Source organism: Haliotis rufescens, unplaced genomic scaffold (genome assembly GCF_023055435.1).
Source record: "Haliotis rufescens isolate VD_foot unplaced genomic scaffold, xgHalRufe1.0.p SCAF_15, whole genome shotgun sequence".
NCBI lineage: Eukaryota > Metazoa > Mollusca > Gastropoda > Lepetellida > Haliotidae > Haliotis > Haliotis rufescens.
In genome coordinates this window covers 12,807,814-12,835,629 of record NW_025963835.1, presented here as the reverse complement: position 1 = coordinate 12,835,629, position 27,816 = coordinate 12,807,814, and the positions used below count along the sequence as shown (strand labels likewise).

At 39.2% G+C, this 27,816-nt stretch overlaps 1 protein-coding gene across 3 annotated transcripts; it reads right to left on the bottom strand.

Moving 5' to 3' along the window:
* Positions 1-10,849: 10,849 nt before the first annotated feature.
* LOC124111335 (steroid 17-alpha-hydroxylase/17,20 lyase-like) lies at positions 10,850-27,816 on the bottom strand. Of its 3 annotated transcripts, none has more exons than XM_046470987.2 (11): positions 27,726-27,816; positions 25,931-26,148; positions 24,963-25,040; positions 24,128-24,226; positions 23,035-23,128; positions 19,417-19,572; positions 17,003-17,211; positions 14,240-14,368; positions 13,810-13,914; positions 12,717-12,851; positions 10,850-12,083 (listed from the first exon to the last, which is right to left on the bottom strand). In XM_046470987.2, the coding sequence occupies exons 2-11, from the start codon at positions 26,142-26,144 to the stop codon at positions 11,737-11,739; spliced, it is 1,566 nt and encodes a 521-aa protein (XP_046326943.1). In that variant the 5' UTR covers positions 26,145-26,148; positions 27,726-27,816; the 3' UTR covers positions 10,850-11,736. The 3 variants fall into 3 exon arrangements, with proteins under 3 accessions (XP_046326943.1, XP_048252111.1, XP_046326944.1); XM_048396154.1 differs by lacking the exon at positions 27,726-27,816 and adding an exon at positions 26,697-26,790; XM_046470988.2 differs by lacking the exon at positions 10,850-12,083 and adding an exon at positions 12,116-12,401.

Here is a 27,816-nt window from a genome sequence, read left to right as displayed (position 1 = left end):
GGGGATCTTAGAGGGTGTAAATAGGGGTGCCATTTCTACGTGAAAGGGGTTTTAACATCGTACAATTCAAGATTATTGTACTTATATAGCGACATGCATGCACGTGTATGTGGGTGTGTGGCTGCTTGTACTTGTTCTGACTCATGCTGATTTCATAATGCTAGTTAGCCCACTGAGATACCATACATAATTATAACCGACCTCGAGCCGAACAACCCTTGTTTTGAATTCTGAATGCGGTATTGCCTTCATGATCAGTCGGGCCGGGCCAAAGTTATTGTTGGCTCGTTACTCCATTATCGACGACCATACCTACATGTATTTAATAAACATACACACAAGACATTATTGAACAAATACAAATCACGAAACGTGTAGCATAATTCAGTTATTTCGAGTAAATCGCTTGAAAATGAAAAAGTCGAGCAGTCTTTGAGAGTGGCTAAGCGAGGTTACATGGAAAAGAGGAATCGGTAAACGCAACAGGATATCAAATACTTCCAATTATCGTTATACAAAATTCAATCTGTCCGGCATTGTGTTTACAGCTTTAACACAGTACTATATATGAGAGAATACCACTTTATGATGTCACTGTTCGCCGTATTTTACGCAGACTCGTGAGTATGAATGAAGCTCTTTTTCTCCCACTCTCAACGTAGTCTCTTTGACAAGTGTTCGGTCCGACATGGCCGGGCTTTCAAAATCAACTTAAAAATCACATATGTATCATGCAGTGTCCCGACATCGAGAGCCCATTATTCTATCTACCTATTTAACACATTATAATGTCACCGTACGTCGCATTTAAAGAAATTTGGTCCGTTAAAGTGAAACCCTTGAATGCCGCGTCTGGCAAAAATAGTTCGCCAGCGGTAGGTGAGAACAGTGTGTGGCGAGATGTGGTGCAATGACGGAAAATACCATGCTATGATAAGTTCACCGTCGACAATTCAAATCTGCCTTTGCCAGTATCTGATAGTTGTATAAGACGGGGCTATACCAATTTCTTCACAATAAGATTGGTGAAAGAAGTTATGTATTACAATTTATTATACCACCGACCTTTTAAGTCGGGGGTATATAGTTATACCAAGGTTCCGTCCGTCCGTCCGTCCGTCCGTCCGAAAACTTTGTCCGTTTGATTCATCTCAAACTTAGTACATATAATCTGTGTCATATGGAGGGGTGCAGTCAAAAGAAAAAATGAAAGAAAATTTCAAACCCTAACCCTATCCATTATTTAATTTGAAACTACTGACACACTAGGCGGATCGGGGGTATTAGTGAGCCACGCTCACTTTTGGCCTTGTTTACATTAACCTTTAACCTGCTGAGTTGAATAAGGCGCTGAAAAGAGGGTGGTCGATTTCAAACAGTTGGTGCTTTATTAAACAAGGGAAAATTGAAGTTAAATTGCACATTTATTCCTGATAGAAACCTTCTTTACAATATAAAATATCCTGATGTTTTCAATCATACCAAGTTGAAGAGCTAACCGAACATAATATTTGTACATTTTCTTGAACTTACCTGAAATACATTATTAAAGGTGATATGTGTTTCATGTTAGGAAAAACCCGTCTAAATTGTTAAATTTGTGCAAATTGATTTAAGTAATCATATCTCCGATATACTGTACAGTACATGCATATGTCTACATGCATATGTCGCGTTTCAAAATATTCAAATAAGCTTGGGGTGCGATAACAGAATCGATTATAATGCACCATTGTTAGAATAGTACTAAAAGGAAGGATTGCCTCCCATTTTACAAGATGTAGATCCATTGGGTGGGATATATTTTCACTCAGTGTTACTGTAAATTTTTCTGCACAAACATACATACTTATGCTGGTATGTTTCACATAATCATTTAATGAACAGCTGTATGAAGTGTGAAGTGTGAAACTAAGTCTGTGTCAATATGTTTACTCAGTAAAACATCAGTTCCGTGAAAGTACAGTTTCCTGGTACAGATCGATTGACAGGGTTCCGAATTTTTCCCTTTACTGTTCTGTTTATCGTTATTCTTTTAGATCGTTGAACCTGTCTTAAGATGCTAATATAGATATTCACTCCTTTGTAAGAAACGAATTGCTGATCAGATTCCTTTGAATTATTTATTTGAACTGTTCTCTTTATCTTCTCATATGTAGCTGTTGGTTGTGAATACTTCTAAGCCGTGTTAGGGTTAATTTTCTCTTACATCCGTTCTCACGATGAGTTGCAAGAACCTGTTAAATCGTTCGAGATTTTTGCCGCATAGTTAAAAAAGGCACCTGGTCAACAGTTGTCGGATGTATAAACAAACCTTTATGAAAAATATTGATTCCTTTATGGATGCTTTTGAATGCAGTGAAATTTGTGGCTTTGAAAAATATGTATAAAAATCTGTCGTCGAAGGACGATGAATTATATTACAAGCCATACAAGGATATCACTTAACAGAACAATACATGATAAAAATGGGCTATAGATCGCTAGAAACCGAAGGGTGATCATCATCATCATGCTACCTGCATAGTCCTCTGCGGGATGAACACCATCCTTCAGTCGCTGGCGACTGTAGTTAGTTTAAAAGAGTTGTAGATATACATATTCTAGAATGACATGGACCTACAGGAGACAATAATGGTACATTACTTTAACCCCCCTTCGAGGATTCAGCCATTAAGTATCTCAAATATACATTCATTCTACCAATTTAAAAGGTCATTTAATTTATAGAAAACATTTTAACAAATAAAAAAATTAAAATGAGGACTAATAATATAAAAAAGATCCTTTATGTGTGAAACCTTCAAATAGTTATCCCTTGTGAAGGAAAAAACAGGACATGCTTGACTGTGAAACTCAACACAAGGGTTACAGCAATACGGAGGATCCCAAACTTTCAATATATAGTCATGTGTATAAATAGTATGGCAAATACAACTTCTTCATAAAATGACCTATTCAAATTTGGACTGGCAACCCAAGTAGGTGTATCCGATAGTTGATTTTATTGCATGTAATTGATTTATACCTGTTTGGGTGTCCTACTTCTTTTGCATTACGTCTCGGGTGTGACATCGAATTGCAAGTTTAATATATGGGATCTGAAGTGGTGTCACAGATTTGTTGAGGTCTGAAACATCAGACATTGTGTGACTAATGATTCCTGAATGGCTCTTTAACCAACAAAAGACGATGTCATATTGGCCAGCAGCAGGTTCTTTATGTAATTGAACAATTGCGGCTCATATATAACCTCTAATGGGACAAAAAGTGTACCATCATATTTACTGTTTCCAGTAAGTACATGTACGTAAAGATACCGTTGATGGTCAAAGTGATATTTTGCTTCAATATTCATGTTTGATATTCTGAAATAATTATTACTATTTAATGAAAAAGAATTGAAAAAAGATAATTAGTACCAAAAAATGATACCATTTCAATAATATCTTTTGAATAATCACAATATATCTGGGATATGATGTTTCTCGTACTACATGTACTAGTATTTTCACATTGGGTGCATCGTTCATATATATTTCTAAAACATGTCGCCCAAACGACACCGTTACCGTTTCCAACGTGCAGTTTATGGAAAACGTACAGGCTTCACTTGGCTATTAACACAACAACATATGTATACACATATGCTACATGGTTTTGCAATTTTGGAAGAACTTAACTATGCCACGGCTTGACTCGGCAACACCGACTTCAAGCATGATAGTCTCAGACATCAATTGCACGTCGTCTAAAACTAGAGTACAATTTTACGTCTCGTTGTACGATTTCAACATTCTGGGTCAACCAATGACCTTTCACGTCCCGACAGACAACGAGTCATTGCACCCGCCCAAGATCGGTACATCCGGGTGCTGCATTTACGTGATTGGACTGTCACGGTCGAACACACAGCTGCCAACGTGCCTGGTCTTCGAAGGATATCCGCTTAGGCTGTACGGAATCATCTTAACCATTCTTGACTGAAAGGCAGGAGACCAGTCTTAATAAGCATACGACGTCATGACCGCCTTCAACATGTTCGTCTGCGACATTGGAGATGAATATGGTTTAGTGCTGAATCACGATTTCTCTCACAAAGACGGGATGGCTGATTCGTGTGTACAGACGTGTTAACGAACGTTTTGATCGTAATTGTGTACGTCAAGTGGACAGACTTGGTGGAGGAAGTGTCATGTGGGGGAAAATAATATCCTACACACAACGTCCGACTCCTGTTCACATGCAGGGTATCTGACGGCTTTACGTTGCAGGGGCGAAATTTTATAGCAACACCTTCTTCCTGCCATTGACGTCTACGACAGCGTCAACCTCAGCCTGCAACACTTCACAAACCGGCGCGAACACTGCAGGGGAATGGAGAAGGATTCCCCAGGCCAAAATTCGTTGCCGTGCGGTTATGAAAGCACGTGGTGGTCGTGACAGATATTGAACTTGACGTCACAACTGACCATCTGCACGACATCCGTGTGTTATGAAATCCGGATCATCATATAGACAAACTTTGTTGCTCCAATTATGTTAAATTTCATTCCATATCTTTGTAAATGTCAAAATTGTTAAGTTATTATTTTCAAAGTTCAGAATCATATTTCCTTTGTTTGTTATCAAAGTATTAAAATATAAATCATATTTCGTTTTTGGCAAGTATTAATTCATATTTCATTTCTTCTCCATTCAAATTTATGTTTACTCATCATAATATGCCAAGGGGCATAACTGCTTAGTATCGTGTATTATCTTCCATGTGGCCCTAAAAGCATGCAGCATGCATGAGAGAATGAAAGAAATGAGAAAAGGTTTTAAGGATAAAAGAGTCTGAAAACAATGGTGAGTTTGCCAAATTTTGTCATATATATTATTTTATCATTATCTACATGTGTATAAATGTTTTAGAGCAGTTATTTAGTCATAAAGTGTTTTTCAGCGTTTGTTTACATTTTGCATAGTATTTCATGTCACTGAAAGGTAGTCAATTTTATTAGGTTAATTCATTTCTAATGTCATTATGATTATTTGCATTAATGCATCATTTGATCAAAATAGTAATTATTGTTTATTTATTTGTATTTCAGTCAACAGGAAAGAATAAAGAGATCATCATTTGAGAAAGAAAGACTTCAAGTTATTACAGCATTGACATTGTTTAGACAAAGGTATGGAAGAAAAAGAAAAGGATAATGTTTTGAAACAAAGACTAAGGAAGATGACAGAAAAGGGTTTGCAGTATGCTAAGCAAACTTAATATAAGAAACTTAAGAGTTTATATAAACAATCGTGGATGATTTTGATAAACTTTATGCCCAATCTCATGTTGAAACTTTCACTTCTGAAGAGATAGAGGAGATTAGATGTAGTCATGGAAGCTGGTTGAAATTCTACGAAACACTGTTAGATCTCCGCAAAGACTTTGCATCACTGTTGGATGAAATTGAACTTAGTCCTTTTATTGAAGAATGTGAATCACAAGACTCTGTTCTGCTGACATGTAAATCAAAGTCAGAAGCATTCTTTCTCAAACACATCCGTGAACCAAGTGAAACAGAGAAAAAGAATGTTAAAGATTCACTGAATGACAAAAGTGAAGATGAACAGAAACCAGAAGTTAAACAGACTGATAAGAAAGATATAAGTAGACAAGGTTCAGTCAGCCTGAAAAGTGCTTGTATATTTAAAGAAGAATCAGCCTCCTCTAAAGGAAGTCATTCATCACTAACAAGTCGTGTTTCATCAGCCCATCTCAAAGAAAAACAAAAGCAAGTTGAATTAGAGACAAAGATGAAAGCATTGAAAGAGAAACAGAAAATAGACTTAGCTAAGATGCAATTGAAAATGAAGGAAGAAGAGTTAGAAATGAAAACAGAAATGGAGATTTCTCAAGCAAAGTCTAAAGTGCTTCAAGATTATTTCTCTGACAGAGGTAGTGTGAAATCAGAACGTTCACTAGAACCGCACGATCCATATGTCCCTGTTCCTGTGAATGAAGATGTAAATGAACATTTCAACACTGAACGTAAACGGTACTTACCTGATAACATAAACTTACCTCTTCAAGAAGACTTCAATCAACACTTGGCTCCACAAACTACTGCAGCAAGCGGTGAGAATCTTATTCAGTGTGTTAAAAAAAAGTGTAAAAGTGAAGACTGCTTCTTCAGAATTTGTGCGACCTGTTGACAAACTGTGTCTCGTTATGGAAGACAATTAGTAGAGCTGTATACAAACATAACAGAACTTTCTAAAGGATGTGCTAAGTAAAAGTGTAAACACATGAATATTGACAATTAAGTGTTTATTTAGGAGTGTTTGTGGGTTATTGTTTCTTAGTTAAGATAATTGTTTCATTTCATTCTACAATTAGGAGGCCCGTGTGTTAGTGTCAAAATTGTTAAGTTATTATAAGGAAAAGAAAATTGCTTTGACATAATCCCATTAAATGTTGACTTTTTCAGCTATGCATTTTTTGTTTCTTTTAAATTATTGAAAAATTCAGTTCTCAATATAATGTGAATGTGAGATCATACAGAGAAAATCATTTGTATTAGTGAATATGCCCGTGTTTAGACGATGACCATATATAATTGATGCAGTCGCCAGAAAAGTTCAATTTCTAAAGTTTGGATTCCCTATCATGAATAACACACATCGACTGAAAAATAAATTGTCCCAGAGGTAACCTCCCAAAACCCCTACATCCCATTTCCCCTACAGCCTAAGACAACAAAGTTCACGGTCCATGGCTATGCTAATCCCTAGTCTGTTACCTATCTCATACAATGAAACAACCCAAGAAACACGAATAGATTGAGATAAACATTTAATTACGATTACGATATTATTCAAAATTCATAATATATTATAACAAAATGTTCATTTTTCAAAATTCAAAATACATTTTTAATTTGGTGTTCATTTAGGTAGTTTGTTATTCTTTGGGATATTGGGGTAAGTAAGGGGTGTTTACGAGCTAGAGCTTGGTTTTTGGGGCTGATGTTTTGGTTTAGGTCATGTTAGTACTTACTTACTTACTTACTTTGGAGATTTAACGTGCGCTTTCCGACTGATGCGTATTTCGCACACGGGCCCGGCCAGGCCATTTAATGTGTTTCCGAAAGGGGCGAAAGTGGTCTGTGCAACCCAAGAGGGAGGTTTTAGGGGTTGCTTATATAGAATTTGTCTTAGATGTTTTGAAGGGGGTGGTGGTTTTGGCTGCGTTTATTATATAGTCTGTTAGGTTTTTACAATAGGTTTCTGGATCATTATTTTCTATTTCGTTTAAGTTAGCTTCGTTGCAGGTATCTTGGAATTGGTCCCAGTTAGCTTTATTGTAATGGAATTTTGGTTCTTGGTTTTCTGTTTGGATTGGTACGTTTGTATTTCCTATGGTTATGTTTACGGGGAAGTGGTCACTACCTAGCGGGACGTCGTGCACTTCCCATTGAGTACTTTGGGCTAGATCTGCGGTGCATATGGTAAGGTCGATAGCCGACATTTTTTGGTTTATCTTATCGTACCTCGTGGGTTGGTTGCTATTAAGGAGTACTAGGTCGTTTGTTTCTATCCATTCGGAGATTAATTTGCCATGATTATCTATTTTATCATCTATGCTCCATGTAGGATGGTGAGCGTTAAAGTCTCCTAGGAATATAGTAGATTTATCGCTTATTTGGAGTAGTTTGTATAGATCCTCAGGTTGGACTTTTTGTTCCGCCCAGTGGTAAATATTTATGATGTTTATGTTTCGGTTATTTATTGTGATTTTAATGCCGTTGGCTTCTAGGTTTGGCGTGTCTATATTTATTTCTTCGTAATTTATATCTTCCCTGATAAATGTGATTAGTCCTCCTGCGGCTCTTCTTGTTTTCGGTTTAGCTCTGTCAGTTCTAACTCAGTCGTAGTTAGGTAGTGTGAATTTGGGTCATGTTAGTCAGTTTCAAGTATCTATATACGAAACCTAGCCATCTCAACTGTAAATCGTCTCATCTCAGTTTCTCAGTGTAATAATTGTTTCTTCCTATTGTTATTTTTGTAATTTCTAAATATTGTCTTCTCTTGATACAGGCATCTTTCATTACACTTACATTAATTCTTTTTTTTTTAAAACTTTCCTTTAAGTCCCCTAATCCCCTAAAGCTCTACCCCTTTCATTTCTACTACCTCTACTCCAGACCTTAATCTCTCCTTTAGGTGAGTTCATAATGCCAGACAGGTAAATGCCGCGTGTTGTTTTAACTAATTGTAGGGGAACTGGGTTGTAGGGGAAATGGGATGTAGGGGTTTTGGGAGATAACCGTCCCAGAAAATGCTTGAACAGAACAATTATGCTCACACTACTGAAAAAATAAGTGTTCAACAACAAATATTACATGGTTGCAAGGTGCATTTTGTATCACCAAAATCTGTAGGCTCATAGTGTTTATTAAAACAAATATCTGATTTTGCAGCTGTAGCTGAACAGAAATATCTAGCCTGCATACAAAGTCCCAGCCCCCAACGGAATATCAAATAGTCTGTCCCTCAGATGCATATTTAAGAGATATTTATGAATATGTGAGGTGACGTGAGGTGAAATTGGGCTTAACGTCGCGTCCAAGATTTCAAGGTTCTAGACAACCTTAGAGTTTAATCAACTAAATGAAGGCCCCGTAAACGCTAGGATGTTTATAAAATATGTGAAGGAACAGCGTAACAATTTCGAAATGTCAAGCATGCTGCCCGAACATGACCATGCACAAGGAATCGACCTGCACAAACACAATATACCTTTGGAAAGCTCCGAATGAGATAAATGGAACTGATTGATGTCCCAAAGTGTATATACCACCATTTTATGAGTCTATTTGAGACTTTGACGATGGAGGTCACTCCATCACAAACAGACCATGGGAGTAGACCTCCCTCCCGGTCAAGAATCACCAGGAAGATTTCTAACTCTAAATACAGTGGAATTGCAGAGGCCTAAAGAACATTTGTATTAATTTGCAGCTACTGACACATTATTTGAAGCCATTAGCCTTTTGTTTACAAGGAAAATACTTGAAACTCATCTCAAACTCAACATAAGACAATGTGATTCATATAATTATTTTTCACCTCCAGGGGCTAAGGCAACTGGAGGTTCGAGAGTCTAGGTGAAGCAGAGTTCTTCTCAATACCCCGCTTCAAGCTATCGGAGTTCATATCACCATGCACATTGTTTTTACTCTGTGCTCTCTTTACATTCCTCCATCTGCATCTTTTCATCAGAAAACCGATCTCCAAGCTCCCTGTGACGAGCTTCCTAAGCCCTGTATCACAATGGGCGATGTGAACGGACATAATCCACTTTGGGGTAGTGATCATACAAATAGTAAAGGCAAGATCCTTGAAGATTGTATTTCCAACAATGCTTTATGCCTTTTTAATGATAATTCAAAAACATATTTACACCCTGAAACAGGCATATTCTCTTCTCTTGGTTTGTCTGTTATAGATTCCTACCTGCTGAATATATTTGAGTCGTCAGTCCCTGACGACCTCTGTGGAAGTGGCCACTTTCCTGCCATTCTAAAACCTATTACCCCATCTGATGTTCCTCCATCATCTCGATGGAACTTTACTAAAGCTAACTGGTCTTTCATATATGACATTCTTTGTACAGCCAAACTAAAGCCTGGTCGCTTTTCTTGACCCTATAAATGCTTTTGTGATGAACGAAACAAAATAGCTGAAGAACGTGTTCCAAGTCCACAGCATCCTCACATACGTAAATCGTTGTTAAACGATGACCTCAAACAAGCTAGGAAGGCAAGGAAAAGGCGGAACGTAATTTTTGTCGCCATCCAATTCGCAATGGTCCACAATTTGAATAAATTGAGAATCTTAAGCGCAAAAGCACGGCTTACACTTTAACAACGTAAACGCCAATCTTGGCGAAATAGTTTCAAAAATAAATTCACGAACGGTCATGTCCAAGGTATGGAATGTGATCCAATAAATCAAAGGTAAAAGCACGAAATCTAGTATTCTCCATCTTAAAACGGGGACCAATTACTAACCCATAGAAGAAAAATACTTATCAAGAAATATGTCATTTACAGTGAAATACCCAGAAGCATTTACGGGTTTCAAAATCAGTTTAACAACACTTTTTAGCCAATTGGAACACACTCCAAATTAATTAATTATCTAACAGGTGTCATTTTCACGGTTGAGTATACAAACACGTTAAAACATTTCAAATGGATATGGACACCTAATATTTGATGCAACCTATAAGAATACACATGAACTAAATCATGTTTACAAAGTCATTTATCCTCTGTAAATGCTTGCCTAATACGCGTTTGTCAAATCTGCTTTCATTTATAAATCATAGCGACCAAACCATGTTCATAAGAAACCTCTGCCAAAAGCAACGATTCCGACTACTGTAAATCTTGAAATTAACGCGAGTGTGATTTAAATGCGAAAAATACGCGTGGATTTGCTCGCATTGATTAACTTCGTATTTATGTCTCCAAATGACTATCAACAATAAGACTTGACCCCAGTAGTGATAACTCACCGGATGCCCATTGTGTAATTCCTATTCTTTGAATGACATTGTTATATACTTGTTACAACTGCTGCTCAATAAACCATGTTTGTGTTTATATTCAAGTTGGTATTTCGGCTAAAATGGTGTAACAGTTTTAAATAATAAACACAAAGATAAAAATTCAGCACACCCTTATTTCTGAACCATGCGAATTGCAAAAATCATGGCATGGGATGACTGACCACAGGAGCTGGGCGACACCAATGTCATCGGATAGAACAAACATTTGACAAATAAAAAAGATATTGGTGAGTTGTGATTGGAATTTACTGACAAAAACATCATGTACAGGTACTGTTTTGGACCTTAGACAATACCTCAAAAACGTATGGAGCTGCAGAATTAAGTAAACGAGTTACATTTGATGTTTCATGTAGAAATGTTCCTTGAAGTCTCTACTTGACATTACAGGTGAAACAGAACAGTAGCGGGTATAACAATAAGAACAGACAATCCAGTGATTGACAACATGAGCATTAATCCACGCAATTGGGATCGATGACAACCAAGTCAGCGAGCCTGACCACCAGATTCCCTTAGTCAAGCATAGTCGCCTTTTACGGCAAGCATGGCCCTTATCTACCCCGGGCCAAGTTTGGGCTGTACAGTTAAATCATCCTACAGCCCAGACTTAGCCCCAAGTGACTATTTCCTGTTCCGGCAAATGAAATCTGCCCTACGTGGAAGACGCATCCAGGATGACCAGGACATAATTAAAGGCTGCCACAGAGGCGTGGTTAGAGGGCCAATCTGCGGATTTCTATAAAAGTGGTATTAAAAGCTTGATGGACAAATTGAATAAGTGTATTGAGGTGAATGGAGATTATATTGAAAATCAAAAGTGCAAAAGATATTCTGCGACTGCAAAACTTATTGAACGCCCCTCGTAGTTCAGGCTCTAATAATGACTTGAGGTGTCAGTAATTTGACAGGAACGTTGAATTCCCGTTTCATTGTTGCACTCATTCATGGAGGCTTCACACTAATGGTCCATATATATCCAGCAAAATTATTATTCCTAGAATATGTATGAATATCAACAAAGCCACACTATCATGGAAAACATATTTGTTACTCATCTGTTACAATGTGTTCGTGTTCATGACTATACATATCCATCACAGAAAAAATCTGAGCTAGATTCTCGATTCAAAAGTGAGTTCATAAGCACGCGGAACGTTTGCGAAAGATCCTCCACGTGGCTCAAGGTTCACCTTAGCTCCAGGTGGGAGGGACACTTTGAAATGCCTCATGATTCCTGCAAGCAGAAGTTGCAGTTCCGGCTTGGCCACGCTCTCTCCGAGACACACTCTTCTTCCAGCGGAGAACGGAAGCCAGCTCTCTGGTTTGGCAGCCATTTTGCCATCATGGTCAAGGAACCGATCTGGATTGTACACTTGCGGGTCCCGCCACTGCTCTGGATCCTGGTGCAAAGCGTAGTGGTTGATGAACACGGTAGTGCCTTTAGGAATGTCAAAACCACCTGAAAATTTAATGATTGAAATACGTTCATACTGATAACCATTGATAACCAACAACCTCTTCAGTCTTTTATAACTTGTTCTGTATTATGTTTTCATTATGATCCCATTTCTTAAAAATAATTTTTTTTTGTAATAATAATATTTTAAATTACACCCAACCACCACACCCTCTCAACCCAAGAACAGCAAACAAACGTCCCCTTGTTGGCTGCTTCTCTGGCAGGATCTCTTAAGGATGTGCATGTATGATTTTGAATTCACTGCGCAACTCGAACTGTTATGTCACAGAGGTCCTTCCCGACATATTTTAAGTCCGTCTATTGAGAAAAAGAGGATAAAGCCGTCATACGTGGACTATAAATCAAAACATTATTTACCACTAACATAGCAAGGAAAAGTGAATTATTTCAAAGTTTACGACAGGCTTTCGGTAATAAGAAATGGGATCATGCATTGTAAACTCCTGTTAGTTGCCCTGGAATGTCGTTGGGAAATGTGGATTTGGCTCAAGCTAATAAATGCGCCAAGTGCAAAACATGAATAGTAAATATGGTAAATAAAGTTTGAAGCTTAGATCTATAAAATATCTAATCAGAATATCGACTATTGGACAACCTTAAAAGGAGACTTACCGACGTTCGTATCACACAGTGTTTTGTGGGGAAGTCCGCTTGGCACCACGGTGTGCAACCTCATACTCTCGTGTAGCACAGCGTCAGTGTAAGGGAGACTATTCCTGTCTGATACACTGGGGAAATGACTTGCACCTGGACATTCATAAATATATATCACTCACGAGAATAAACTAAAGATAATCTCATGTCTGATATCTTACCAATTTCAAATAAACCCAGTTCGCATGGGTGGCCGTTGCTCGAACTTTCATCAACATCACTTTTTTATCATACAGCCGTATCTTCATCACTGTCTCATCATCAACGAAACCCATATCATCGCATCATTATACTGTTATACAACAATACAATTATGTCATTGTATCACCATAGCGTATCATCATTTCACTATATTGAATAATTGTATGATAATATTGTATCACCATACCATCGTATCATCATATCACCGTAGCATCACCCAGTGTGTCATTATATCCCCGTGTTATTAGAGTAAAAACCACATCAGTAGTTTTCTATAAAACTCCGTTTGTCCCATACTGTTATAATATGGTTCCAAAGTGCACTGAAATTATGTTGCCTTTGTGTGTTTTTGATATTCACCGAATAGTTGGTGAATCACCCAATCAAATTTGAGCCCCTTGGCTGGACCCTTAACCATAACCTGTAAGCATAAAAGTTATGGTAACACATAATAATTTATCAGATCTTACGTATTGACAGGTAAGTACGTCACTGACCTTGAACCACGTGCACGCTACGTAATGCATCTCCAACAAAACGTGACCAATGTGGTCGGGAAGGGAGACCTTGTCAGATGCCATCGCATCAACACGACTTGGTAGAGTATAAATGGTCAATGTCTAACTGCTTCAGAGTGTTAGCGACAGGGCATACATTTCTTCATGTACTCTCTCGACCGTTAGCCGAACTTTACCTTAACATAAACATAGCTGCTGTCGTCTTACGCTTCATACCCGATTCTTGTCGTGTCATCCTATCAGCATATCATGACATCGTATCATAATATCAGCGTATGAACATATCACTTGTCGTCATAATACCGTAGTATAATATCAGGGTATGAACTTACCCAGTGCACGGTCAACCTCCGTGTGAAGCTTGTCTTGGATGTCAGGGTGCTGAGCCAGGTCCAGCAGCGTCCACAGCAGCGTGAAGCGAGAGGTGTCCATCCCGGCTGCAGGGATACAGTACAATCACTTAAAGTATATCATTAAACGAAGTGAATATGGAAGTTCACATGTATCTTAAATTCATCCTCTCTCTGACAATCGAATGTTCAATTGTCGGTCAATTGGAAGTTTGAACCTGGTTCAGACTATGCAGATCATAGCATGTAAGGATCGACCATTTCTTCCGGGAGTTGGGTGCCAAAGAGTTTCCCATTCGACACAATATAGTTATGATGAACTGTAACCATAAGCCAACACGTTCAAGAAGAGAGTCACACTAGACGGAACTAACAAGAAACAACATGGAGAAGCGTAGGTTCAAATATATACCAGCAAATATATCAGAGAGGGTTTGAGTGATATGGCTGTCAGTCATCTGTGACATCACTTCCGGGTCCTCCTCGTCACGAGCTTCTTCTTGAGCCAGTAACAGGGCATCACAGAAATCACGGGTGTTATCTGTTATGAGAACATAATGAACAGAACGATTAACATAGGTATACATTAATACTGTTCTTATAGTTATGTGCATATTCATTGACTTCCGTTAATAGGAATGATAGTATATCGCATAACTGGACTCTCCCGTGTCTCAAGGAACTAATTCAAGTGTATGAGCCAACACGAAATCTACGATCTGGGTTCAAATTCCAACTGTGAGTCAAAGTACCCAAAACCAGACTTGCAGAGGGAGATTTTTTCCGTCGCAGCCCCACTTCTGTGGAATTCAATCCCTATCAGACTCAGATGCTCTAAAACTCTTGAAACCTTTCGCTGACATTTCGAAACATATCATTTTGCGGAAAGAAATGTGTTTTTTATGTACAGATTTAAAAAAAATGCAGCAAAGAGGGTTTGGGTGATCCTGGCACAGTCAGACTGGTTAGGCTCATCATCAGCTCAGGGCCGTTGCCCCCTCTACACGCAGCCCAGACAGCGAATTGGACTTCTCCCAGGAGGCGCTGCCTTGTCAAACCCTACCAGAACTTTTCATACAATGTGAAAACTCCCGCACACTGCAGCCTTCTGCATTACCCAGATTGTCAGAAGGGTTGTATTCCTGGTAGCAAACCCGGGTACTCTCCCAATGTCAGTCAAAAGATTGGGAGGTACCAAACCTGAGGCACCGAGAACAATGGGGAGTCGGACAACTTGGTACTTGGGATGCAAGCGTAACATTTCGAAAGCGAGGTCTGCATATTTGCCATGTTATTCCTCAATCTTGTCAATCATATTAGTGTCAGAAGGGACAGAAAATTAAATGACATAAAGGATTTCATTGGATTTATCAAAAAGGACAAGATCAGGTTTGTTGGCCTAGATACGTCTGAAGCTGTCAACGGGCCTATTCCAAAGAATTTGGTATTTATCATGTTCTCTACATATTCCGGGTCGTACCATGGGTGGACTTCTGTGTCAAACAAGCATGGCGAAGACGGTAATAAAATGATCGAGCTGCACCATCATGTCGTTTAAGATACTGTGTTTGTGCCAAAGCTGGGCATCCACTGACAATGTGTTGGACAGTCTCATTAAATTCCGTACATAATCCACATTTCATATTTACATTTTGATGCAAAATCACACATTGATGGTTTTGAGTTTGAAGTGACTGGTCCTGAGCAGCAAACAGAAAGCCTTCTTTTTAACTTTTCAGGCCAGACGACTTCATCCATGAGAAGGACTCTGCAGGATTGCTGATCTTCTCAACACACTGCACATGAACTCGATGCAGTGGTCGTTCAGAAAGCCTCTCCTTTATAAAAACTGAGTCTGGGCCGATTTGATATTGCACTTCGCTTGGTTGACACTAATTTCTGTACCGTCCAGCAGTACAGAACGATCAACAAAATCAACACCGACATTGAGATTATGTCCCACATCCTTGGCTCGTACTAAACTGTGGAATGCCTTGTTTTCATCATGAGTCTTGACATGCTTCACAAGAGGATCATCAGACAAATAAATGTGTACAAAGTTCACAAAACAATTCTATCATGAACAGCCCCAGCGTTAACCTGAATTTCTTGTTTGGTCCACATCAACAACACCAAACGAATATGAAAGGATGGTTACAGCATAAGTATTTGTGGCTTTTACTTTATTGCACGCATTCAGCTCTGAACTCCAGATTTTCTTAAGTCTACATTTGTACTCTGCCCGAAATTTTTCCTTCATATGTGCATTCAGGAGTTTGCCCTAGTCTGCATCCCTAAGTACGTATAGGACTGGCCTTCCTCGAGATGGTCAATAACTCCTCCTCCAAGTAAACTGACTGATCGTCCCTCTTCTACCTTGCCACGTTTCAAATAAAAAATGTTGCATTTGTCGAGTCCGAAGGACATGCCGATATCCTCCATTGGCAATAAGTTCAAGGTCATCGATGTAAAGGAGTTGAGCAATTGGTGCTGGGGATCTGTGCTGAGGAGGTCCAGCATGATAAACTTCCTCTTTGCTGAGCAAAAACCTTAAAGGATTTAGTGACAAACAGAATATGCCTCTTCTGATGGAAATGGGTTCCGAAGTCACCACCTGCCCCTGCGAATACATCTCAAGTTGAGTTGACCAGCAATTCATTAAAGACTTTAGTAAAACATGTAGTCGCTTGGGGAATTCAATACATTCCAGTGACCTCAAAATCCAAAAAATAATGTCATCGGATGCGTATGACACAATATCTGTAAGACATCCTGTAAATATTTTGTGCTGTGTATTCAAAAAAGTAATAGGGCGGAAGTTTTGGGGATCAGTCAAATCACCTTTCTTTGGTATTGTTCGACCCTTGCACAAGCAAGGCAAAACATCCCTTGTATCCACAAGAGAATTAAAACAATGAAGTAATGGTGTTTGGACATAAGGAAACAGTTTCCAAAACCGGTTTCTAATACCATCAGGTCCTGGCGCCGTATTACATTTGGACTATTTAATTACATTTTTACATTATTATTATTAATAATAATATTTGGGGGGTATTAATAATAATTTGTCATCAAGGAGAGCATTAGGAAATGACTTTTCCAGAATGGGTGATGTAAAATAGTTGACAACTCGCGTGAGAATGAACCTCAAACGAACTAATAAAACATTATGCACCTTTGGATATAGTCTGTCGATGTTTGTCAATTCCTTCATTCAAGTTGCCAAAGAATTTGGCAAATTGTTTCAATACAGTGTTCAGCTTCTTGGTATGGCAGAGACGCAGGGGAGGAATGACATCTTCAAGAAAGCCATTGCCGAAGTCATCCAGAAAGGCATCCAGAATATGCAACATCTCTTTGAAGTAGTTGTCATGAACGTCGCATCTGAAAGAGTGGTTCAGACTGTTACTGACAGTACCATGTCGTACCAGTGCAACATGGAAGGCTAAGCTCAAAGTAATTTAAATACTAAATATATTATAAATATGCTTGGATCATTAATGGGATTCACAAAGTTAACGTATTTATATGAGAATATGTTAATGACATGGCTACTCCATCATGATGCTATAACCAAGGCACCCCTCCTTGCTTTCGTTGGAAAAGGTAAAAACGAGAGCGAGGGAAAAGCACGATCTTGAGGATTTACAATTTCAACTAAAACCGAGGACTGCATTTGGATACCTTGAAACAACAAAGCAGTCGCGGTATAAAACGAATTCTATCACAGCGCACGAGGGAGTCATCATGTCATGTCAGATTGAACACCCTTTCTTCGCCTTTATGGGTGGCTCAATGGGAAAACAGTGGTTTACAATATTAGAAATGACATGTGAGGGCGCAGGTTCGATTTACTTCATGGAAATTTCATGTGAAAAACGATTTTGTCAGAATGAACTAGGTCTTATAATTCAATTGTAAAACCTTCAAGCAGGTCTAACAATTCAAACATAAAACCTCAAAGCAGGTCTAACAAGGTTTAATCAATTATTGATGTCTTGATGGATATATGTTCAGTTGTTGATCACCTCGTCCAGACAACATTCTGTGCATCGTGATCTATTTCATTATCTTCAACATGCTTGGATATTTTATGATGCCACAGACATATTCTATACTGTGGAAGTGTGATTCATCTGTAGGCTAGAGGATATCTAGGCTTGCCAGATGACTTGGGGACAGGGTATTGCACAAGATTCAAACCACCTATTGAAGTTTGTGTGAAGAAATATACAACTGTTCTCATATGTTAGTAACTCAGCTGTAATATTGTCAAATCCCGATGCTTTGCCTCCCTTTGATTGATGAATAACGTGTATTACTTCCTGCAATGTAATTTGTGATTTCAGGGCAGAAACTGCATTCTCATTCACAAACTTATACAGTTCAACAAATCACAATATACCCTCTTACATGCATCTAACACTACTTCTGTGTTACTGCTTGTACTTCCATCCTCCAACTCGACTTCCATGAGAATTTTCATTTTTCTTTCGTAACCCACAACAACACATCCTAACTTCTTCCAGAACTCGCTGTTATCGGAATCACACACATCCTTTAGTTCCTGGAGCGTCATACGAGTTTAATCTCGCTTAGCCCTGTGGATGGCTTTATCGAAACGCTTAAGTTTAGATACATAAATACTCTTAAAACAATTCTTACGAGCTTCTTTACATTCGCGCCAACGTTTCTCGGCCTCACACATGTCGTTCCACAACACAGACAGATTGTCATTCAACCACTCCTTTCTAATACGTTCTTTCTTAGCGTTCCAATTTGAAGAGGTCACAGTTTTACCAGGGAGAGAACATTGCATCTCTTTAGTTTCAGTATCAGCAAATACATCATACGCGTAGTTTTTTCAAACTTGACGCGTCTATAGTGTCTGTACAACCTGGTCTAGTGTTTCTGCACACTCGCGTAACGATATAAAATTATTCGGCACAGAAGATGGGATACCGTTTAAATCGTTCACTAAAACACCAACAGCCCCAGATCCACATTTGGAGTTACCATATAAAAGCATTCTATTATAACCGTATCAGCTTTACCCATCAATTGCTATTTCATTCTCAGGCATAAGATGTGTCGGCAATTCCAATTATCTCCTCGGTCAGCAAAAAGTAAACAATCCATTCGAAACTTATATGATTCTCTGACAGTGTATCTCTTGACCAAACAGCGACATTCAAAAACCCATATAATACCTAATATCTACATTGGTTGGCGCTTCTGTTCTGATATGAGAAACCGTTTTTGTCACGTAAAAGTCTTCACGGGTCAGTTATTTCTAAGACATCTTATACGATTGAGTGTCCATGCTGGAGAAAAGGAAGCACATAAGTACCTTACAATAACACATTACATTATTATATCATACATTCCCCTCTATCATATCCACACATGGTTCGTTACCCCTTTTCACAAGGATAGTATAAACTTAAACTGGGTACACATATCCAGAACGTATCACTTTTTCGTATATCAATGCATGAGATACATCGTTACATCGCTCCTGGGGATTCTATTCAAAGTCATTATTGTCTTACGTCTAAACGTAAGAAGATTGGAAAATGTTCCACTCACGTGACACTGAAGCAGATATTGTTGATGATGTTGAACACAATGAGGGAGACGACGTGATGAGGATTGAATGGCCCCTTCATCTCCTGTATCAGCTTTATGCCTTTAGTGAGGGAGCGCTCTATCCCCTGGTCTAGGCGGGTACCCGTCATGTAGTGTCTGTGCAGTGAGAGAGAACATACAGATATGATCAGAGCGAGTGATATATAATGGCCGGGATGTAGTTTAATGACAAGCAAGGTTATCAGGAGCTCTCCTTTGGTTGGGAGGATGTGTCACACGTTAAGGCACTTAACTGGCTGCCATGTTTTCATGTGCTTACCGTTCACTGAAACCTTAAGCATTACTTACACTTACATAGCAACAGAAACATCCCCCAACTGCCAGACTGTGAAGGCCTGACGCTGACACTCCCTACCCATGAAGACCCATCAGGATTTCCTTCATATTAATGCACATTCCATGAAACATTTAACTTTGACTTGTGAACAGGACTGTTCAGGACAAAATCTATATGTACAGAAAATGAATGCAATACTATTTACAACTGCTCAAAATCTGTATGGTCCTGAATCAGGCAAATCAAGGTAAAGTTCACAATCTTGTTGCCAAGCTGGAGTCTGTCGGCGTTTTTGAGAAGCATATCGTATTTGCTGCTGTCCCCAATAAGCATCCGCTGCTGTCCCACATAAGCAACTGCAGCACTGCGAAAGTCATCAATGTCAGTCGGCAACACAATCTGGTCTCAAGTTTCTTAATGTCAGAGAATAATTCCTCGCACAATGTTTCTGGTGCAAATCGTATTGATGATGGTGTCTCACCTTCTTTCTGCATTCTATTTGCTGAATCTAATTGAAATCTGTGTACATATTGTTCCTTACCAAACCCCCTTCTCAATGATTGACTTGCATCAGCATAGCTTTCTTTGTAACATCGTGTAGATTGTAAAAGAATTCCCGTATGTTGTCCTCCCAGGAGGGATGCAAACTGACCACTATGTTCCTGTTTTCTGATATCTCTTGTACCACGAAATGGGCCTCGAATTGCTTCAAATGACTTTTCATTCCGCTATAATCAAGTGAAGGATTTGATGGGTGGATAACTTCACTGAAGGAGTATCAAGCGACAACACACTGTCTAAGCAACACCCCAAACATGAGTGTAGCGGAGGCATTGATCAAGATTGAAGCCAGTAGGGACACACCAAATATCACTCTTCCTAAATATTCGGGGGATCCTTTGGAATATGTGAATGTCATGGAAAGATTCAAAATTCATTTCCATGATAAAGCACATTTAACAGATGCCATGAGACTGGTGCAATTAAAGATGCATCCGACTGGTGTAACTAAGATGTATCTTCAGATCAGGTTGAGAGAGAGTGACACTCATTTACACAGATTCCTATGGAGAGACGTCAGTGTACAGATTGTTCAGGGTGGCTTTCAGTGATAAGTCAACTCTAGACATGGCAAGTTATGTAACGCTTCGAATTGCTGAAGAGAAATAGGACCGATATCCTGATGCATCAGCAATTTTGAGAGATGACAGGTATATGGACGACCTGATTCATTCGTGTGAAACCCCAGAAAAAGTTACGAAGAAAATCAATGAGGTTAATGCTATGTTAGCCACTGGACAGAATCTGGTTGCAGAGAAATACACTAAGAGACAAGTATTATCCAGAATGTCAATGTTGTACGGCCCACTTGGACTAGCTTTAGCCATCACGATTAAAGCCAGAGTAGCTATGTGGGATATCTGGCGTCAGAAATCGTTGGACTGGGATGATGAGGTACCCAAAGACATGTGCACGTGTGTTCAGTGGTCGAACCTGTTTCAGGAACTGCAAAGGTTGAGAGATGTTCAGTTTCCACTCTGTTTGAAACCTCCTGATTCCATGAACACAACACCTCTACACGTCTTTGCAGACACAAGTATGATAGCCTATGGAGCTGCAGCATATCTCACATGTGCAACAGAAAATGAGACTTCAACACAGTTGATCATGGCAAAGGCTAGAGTTGCACCATTGCATCAGACAACCATACGGAGATTGGAGCTTATTGCTGCATTGATTGCTTCAAGGATGGCTACGACGATCAAAAGAGAAATCAGACAGAAGCTGTCATATGTAATAATGTGGACAGATTCACAAATTGTGCTTCATTGGATCAGAGCAGAATCAATATCATTCAAAGCCTTTGTTGGTATCTGCATAGCCGAGATGCAATCTCAGTTGAGATATGTGCCAACATATTGAAATCCTGCAGATGGTCTTAGTAGAGGAATTTCAGTGGAGGAATTGAATGGTAGAAGAATTCAGAATTCTTGAAGTTACCAGCTTATGAGTGGCCGATCTAGCCCCATGATGCAGCAACTACAGAATCCAGTGAAGAGAAAAGGAAGTGTCCAACTTTTGCTGCTTGTGCACCAATCAACCCTGTCATAGAAGCAGATAAGTTTTCATCATGGCAACGACTTCTGCGAGTTACAGCATACTGCCTCAGGTTTGTAAGGAAACTCAAGGACAAGATACACAAGGTTTCACAAATAAGGATAATGATATGACAGTGCGTTGTGAAGAGATGAAAGCAGCGGAATTGTATTGGATCAAGTGTGTCCAACGTTGAATGAGTGATTGGAAGAGTGACTTCTGTGATCTAGCTCCCTTTGAGGAAAAGGGTATTGTTCGAGTAGGAGGTAGACTCAGACATTCTCCACTGCAGTGTGATCAGATTCACCCAGTGCTATTGTCTCCAGGTCACCATGTGTGCAGATTGATAATGTGTGATGTTCATGTGCAAATGGGTCATGCTGGTCCAGAGAGAACATTGTGCGAGAGTGGGATATATTATTGGGTTGTGCGCGGGCGGAACCAAGCCAAGAGTATTATGAAGATTATGTTGTGTGCAGGAAGTTACGTCAGCCTGGTCATACCACTGTGATGGCTGAATTGCCTCCTGAAAGATTGCTTCCATTCTCAATTATGAATGTTTAAATACATTTCAAGAACTGTAGTTGACTTATTTGCTTTATTATCACTAAGGAGTGTATTTATTTCATTTTTCAGAACCTATTTTATGATTTGTTACGAAGGACTCGGCCAATAAAGAGTTGAACACTATCTTCTCTTCATCATTTGTACTATATGGGACAATCTGTCTTCATAAACAATATGTGGCGGAATCTGACGTTTACGGTGAATTCACAATGTCACTACTCCATTAGTGTCCAGCCATAACGTAGGTAGCTGAATAAACGGAGTGGACCCGAATGCTGTGAAACTGACTATTAATATATGCTGGAGGCATCTGTGGTCGACACAGTCGATATTAGTATTGGCGGAGGTATCTCCCATTAACAAGAACACAATAACTAAAACTTATCATATTTTCATATATTCAATAATTCAATAGAAAAATGTTTAAACTATAGTACTTATTGGTGATACTTATTCTATAAAAATGATATTAAGGACAGTTTGTTACATTTTTTAAAAGCTCATCTTGCCTTGTGAAATCATGGGTGGAAACACACCTCAATATTAGCAGAAATATTTCAGCAAGCCTGCGAAATTGATACATGATGTGACTATCTCTCTTATATCAAGTAGCTCACTTCAAAGCTTTTGTAGCCAGCTTCCTGTGTAGTTTCCAAGTAGGGCTGTAGTCTCCGAGGGCGATACTCCTACCTCCGTCGCTGAGGAGTTGCGCTAGGCAGAAACATCATATACATGTAAGTCTGTGAACAAATTGAATATTAACGCTTTTCTTGGATAATGAATTTACATTCATGTCTGTCTACTACAATTGACATAGGCACACATCCTACAATTTTTGATTTGGTCATTCAACTGAAGGGATTTGGCTGTTCCTATGTCGCTACACACTGTGGCGGGAAGGATAGTAGAAATTTTGTTTGTTTGTTTGTTTGTTTCTTCAAACGGGATCGGGTGGTCAGGCTTGCTTGCCTGGTTGATGCATGTCATTATATCCCAATTGCGTTTATCGATGCTCATGAGGTCAATCACTGGATTGTCTCGTTTAGACTCGATTATTTACAGACCATCGTCATATAACTGGAATTCTGCCGAGTGCTGCGTTGAACACCAAGCAAACAAACACACAATTTTAATTACCCTTTTGGCAAGAAATGTTCTTGTTCAGCCAACACCAAGGATTGTACAGATTGTGTAGACTAAATGGGATCAAGCTTCAACACAGATCACAACCATATGTGCAGATATTTAAAACAATTTGTAAAACCATTGTGTATTTACTCTTTCCCTGATACAGGGTGCACGTGTATGTATGAATCAATCGGCAATAATACATTTATTTACGACTACCACAACTGACATAGGCACCCATACAGCCATTTTCTGAAAATAGTTGGTCATTCAAACAGGAGGGTTTGGATAGTTCTATGTCGTCATATGCAATGGAGTAAAGCATGGGTAAAACAGGGATAAAAGCAGACGGGCTATCCAAATTATCCTCTTTTTGCATCAATGTTCGTATTCAGTTAGCACAAATAGATGTACAGACTGTTTGGACATCAAGCCAATGTCGATCACTATCAGACGTGCAGATCTTTAAAATTATTTGTAAAACGAAAATATTATCAAGGCAGAATGACGCATATCGTGTTTGATGAGCATCGTTGAGCAGGAAATAGTTATGAAACTGTGAATGAATGCTCTTATAATTACATGAATAAGACTTGGGGCGCCCTGCAAAGTCCGCCTGTCGCTTGACCATCGCCTCCATCACAACGTCTATATTGTTGAGGGCCACCATTGTCATAGGTCCTGTAACGAGAAAACGTTCTTGTTATTATATCAATTTCTACACTGGTAAAATCAAATTACCTTTTCCTTAAGTTGCACATGTAATAAAACCTCCTCAGTGTTTGCTTGGGATCATCTGAGCCTCATGGCGAGAACTGAATAGGACTGACTTCTTCGATGATGTTATGACACGAATATAATTCGATATTGTCATGGATCAAATGCCTTGCATTCTTCACAACAAATATTATTCTGTTGATTCTGAGTTTCGAATCCACTAATATCCAGTGTAATATATCTTCACACTGAACATGTTGAACATCCTTCATCCATTCGCTACCGTAGATTCACCAAGTGATTTCACCATCCTCATCTCTCTCATCACTTTCTCTCGCTCATAAGGGGCGGTCGGGGAGCCGAGTGGTTAAAGCGTTCGATCGTCACGCCGAAGACCCGGGTTCGATTCCCGACGTGGGTACAATGTGTGAAGCCCATTTCTGGTGTCCCCCGCCGTGATATTGCTGGAATATTGCTAAAAGCGGCGTAAAACTATACTCACTCACTCACTCTTGCTCATAGGTGTCATTTGACTGGACTGGACATTCGAATCGGGCTCAACACAAAGCTATGGTCACAGGGTCCAGGGTATATGTTATAAGGAGATATAAAACACTGGAACAGAAAAGATGGGGGTTAAAGCTTATATTTTAGTTTTCAAACGTTCAGAAGTATCAGTGATGTGTAACGGTTGACATACCCATATTAAAGCTCACAACGGGACCATACCGAGCCTTCCACTCCGTCATCTTCTCGTAGATAGTTGCATTCCGGAACTCTGTAGTTGTAATAACTTCGTTTAAGACCATGTTTCCTGTGGGACAACTACTGTCCCTGATCATGTTATTAATGTCCATACATTAATTCCATAGCAATTGCGTTTCTCAAATTGACGTCGTGAAAGGCAGCATAATAACACATTACAGCAAACAAACATACTTGTATGTTGCTACTTCAAACTTATATATATGTTTTACTTACTCGAAAACAATGTGGGTGTTACTGCTGATGCCGAAATGCATTCTTTTAGTCATGCTTATTTTGTGCAGATACATATACATTATGATATGAAATATGAGTCCAAACAATTCCGACTTTTTCATAAAGCACGTGTTTATGAATCACTATCAATTAGTGATGACACCGGGTGTTCGAGAAAATGTGAATATATCTTCCTTCGTCGATGCAAACGCAAGTCAAGGTCAGCATGATAATATTTACAATATCTTTGGGTAACGGGAAGATACCAAGAAAGGTATGAAAATTGGTATTCTATTTATAAGTAAAGCTGGCTTGATAAAATATGTATATTTATGAATTTTATTTTTTAAACAAAACATGGAGCAATGATATTGTCCACAACACTTTAGCGTTGTCACACCTTTGATATAGAAACCCTTTCTCAAAACTTAGAAATTAGTAGACGTTATTCGTTCTGTTCCCGATATACAATTTAGTTAGAATGTTGACACTGACATACATTCTTCCCGATATAATTAGAATGTTCCCAGTCATATGCAGTGTTCCTTATACAGTTAGAGTGTTACCAGTGACATTCAATGTCCCGGTGTAGTTGGAATATGACCGTAGACATTCGATGTATAATTTATATCACTACATATGGCGTATTCAGGTTATGATTAACAGCACAGCTTCTCATAACATTACCCAAGAGGTTCCCAAGCAACGGCCATCCACGGGGTCCAGGGGGTAGCTTGTACCTCTTCTTGGTGATCAGATAAACGGCTACTCCGACGCCTAGTCCCAGTAGAACAGCCCGGGCGGTGGGACTTGTAGGCAACCATTCCTCCCACCCCTTGATCCAGTCCAGTAGCTGCTCCAGGTAAGGCAGCCTCTGTAGCAACTCCATATCCAGCGTCATGAACCTGCAGTACACACTCCAACATCAAGATATTTAAGAAGCGAGGTTATTATCATATATGAACCAGTAACATTTCAAACTGGGCTTTGGTACGGAAACACGGGATCGTTAAATACAGTTAAACGAGCGGGAACCTATTTGTCACTGTGGATGACTCTAAATACACAATCCTGTTTACCTCTGACATTATTTAACGCATGTTTCAATATCAACTGAAGTGGCCAGGAAGCATGAAACTGCGCTAAACAACACCCGAGATGACAGGCAAAACATAGTGATTATTGATCGATCACTTTATCGATGTTATGTGTTGCAAATACGCCCAATATGTGCCTTTATGACTGTCTGCATTCTGTAAACCTCGGGGCATACTTAGCGGTCACAAGTCCGCTGGGATTTAACATCTACTATGCCTATAGGATGCACTGGCACAATATGTACTCGGGTAGGATAATTGTATGCAAATCGGACATTATCTCACACTGGAACGTTAGTCACGTACAGTAGGACGTCTACCTAACCGGACAATATTTGATCCAGACATTTACTCACGTGACAGCGGTTCACACAGTGGCAAATATAGGTCATACTTATCGACAAATGTTAGGAGACAGCGGCAGATGTAGGTTACCCTTATGGACTGAATATTGCGAAATCTCGTTGTTGATAATAACTGCGCAGCTTTTTGTGAATGAAGACAGGGTCTATATATTGTGATATGTGAATACATGTACCCTACAGGCGCCCTAAGGGAAGTCAGTTAATGACATTTCAACATTGACATTGGGCTTACAGTCGACGTTAGTGGAACAACCAGTGTCGTGTTTGCTTACATTTACAACCTGGTTTTATTATACCCCTGAAGAGCTCACCCGTTCAGTAAACATACAGCTGTATTGTACATTGCGTAATACCAAAGCTAGTGCTTACCGTATTGCCTCTATTAGACGCCGGGCCTCTAATAGAAGCCGGGTCAATTGTTCAGTGCAAAAATAGAAGCCGGGCCTCTAATAGACGCCGGGTCAAAGGCTTGTCCGAAATAAATAGAAGCCCGGGCGTATAATAGAGGAAGTACGGTATGTACTGAGGGAACAAAGTTCACGAACAAATAAAATAACTCCCAAACATCCCTGGGCCTTTTCAACGACATTGCCTATAGAGATGACAGATCACTAACATGATGAGCATTATTTATTTAGCAAAAGTAATAATTAAACGACAAGTAATAAACAAAATACTAAACTCTCTCCCGTGTTTACACCAATAAACTCGTGAATAGTTCTGGACTCTGATTCGCTTTCGCTCGTCCGATACCTAAACTATTTACTCGTTTCATAACATTGGTATTCGTTTAGTATTCTCTATATACGAGCCATTGAATAGAAGCTCAGTACTGCTTGGTGATTTCTGAAGTACATTGTCAAGCGGAGATAGACACGTACAGACCCTGACCCAGCAACACGTCTCTCAAGTGTCCACAGTACTGTAACAAATGTTTCTCGATACCAATGTATTGGAATTAATTAACTGTCAGTGTCAGGTATACTGACAGAAGCGTTATTCAGGTTAACATCATATTACCTGTGTACAAGCAGATACCTGTGTGAAGCCGCCGACTGCAGTCTGACCTGTCAAATTTTGCCACAGAGGTGGCACGGCTGATTTAGATACC

Excerpts from the sequence above, each read along its gene's own strand:
- LOC124111335 (XM_046470987.2), bottom strand. The coding sequence starts at position 26,144 with ATGACGCTGGATATGGAGTTGCTACAGAGGCTGCCTTACCTGGAGCAG. Across the intron at positions 13,915-14,239 it reads CCTCTCTGATATATTTGCTG|CCGGGATGGACACCTCTCGC; the intron begins GTATATATTTGA and ends GTATCCCTGCAG. Across the intron at positions 12,852-13,809 it reads GGAGGTTGACCGTGCACTGG|GTGCAAGTCATTTCCCCAGT; the intron begins GTAAGTTCATAC and ends ATGAATGTCCAG.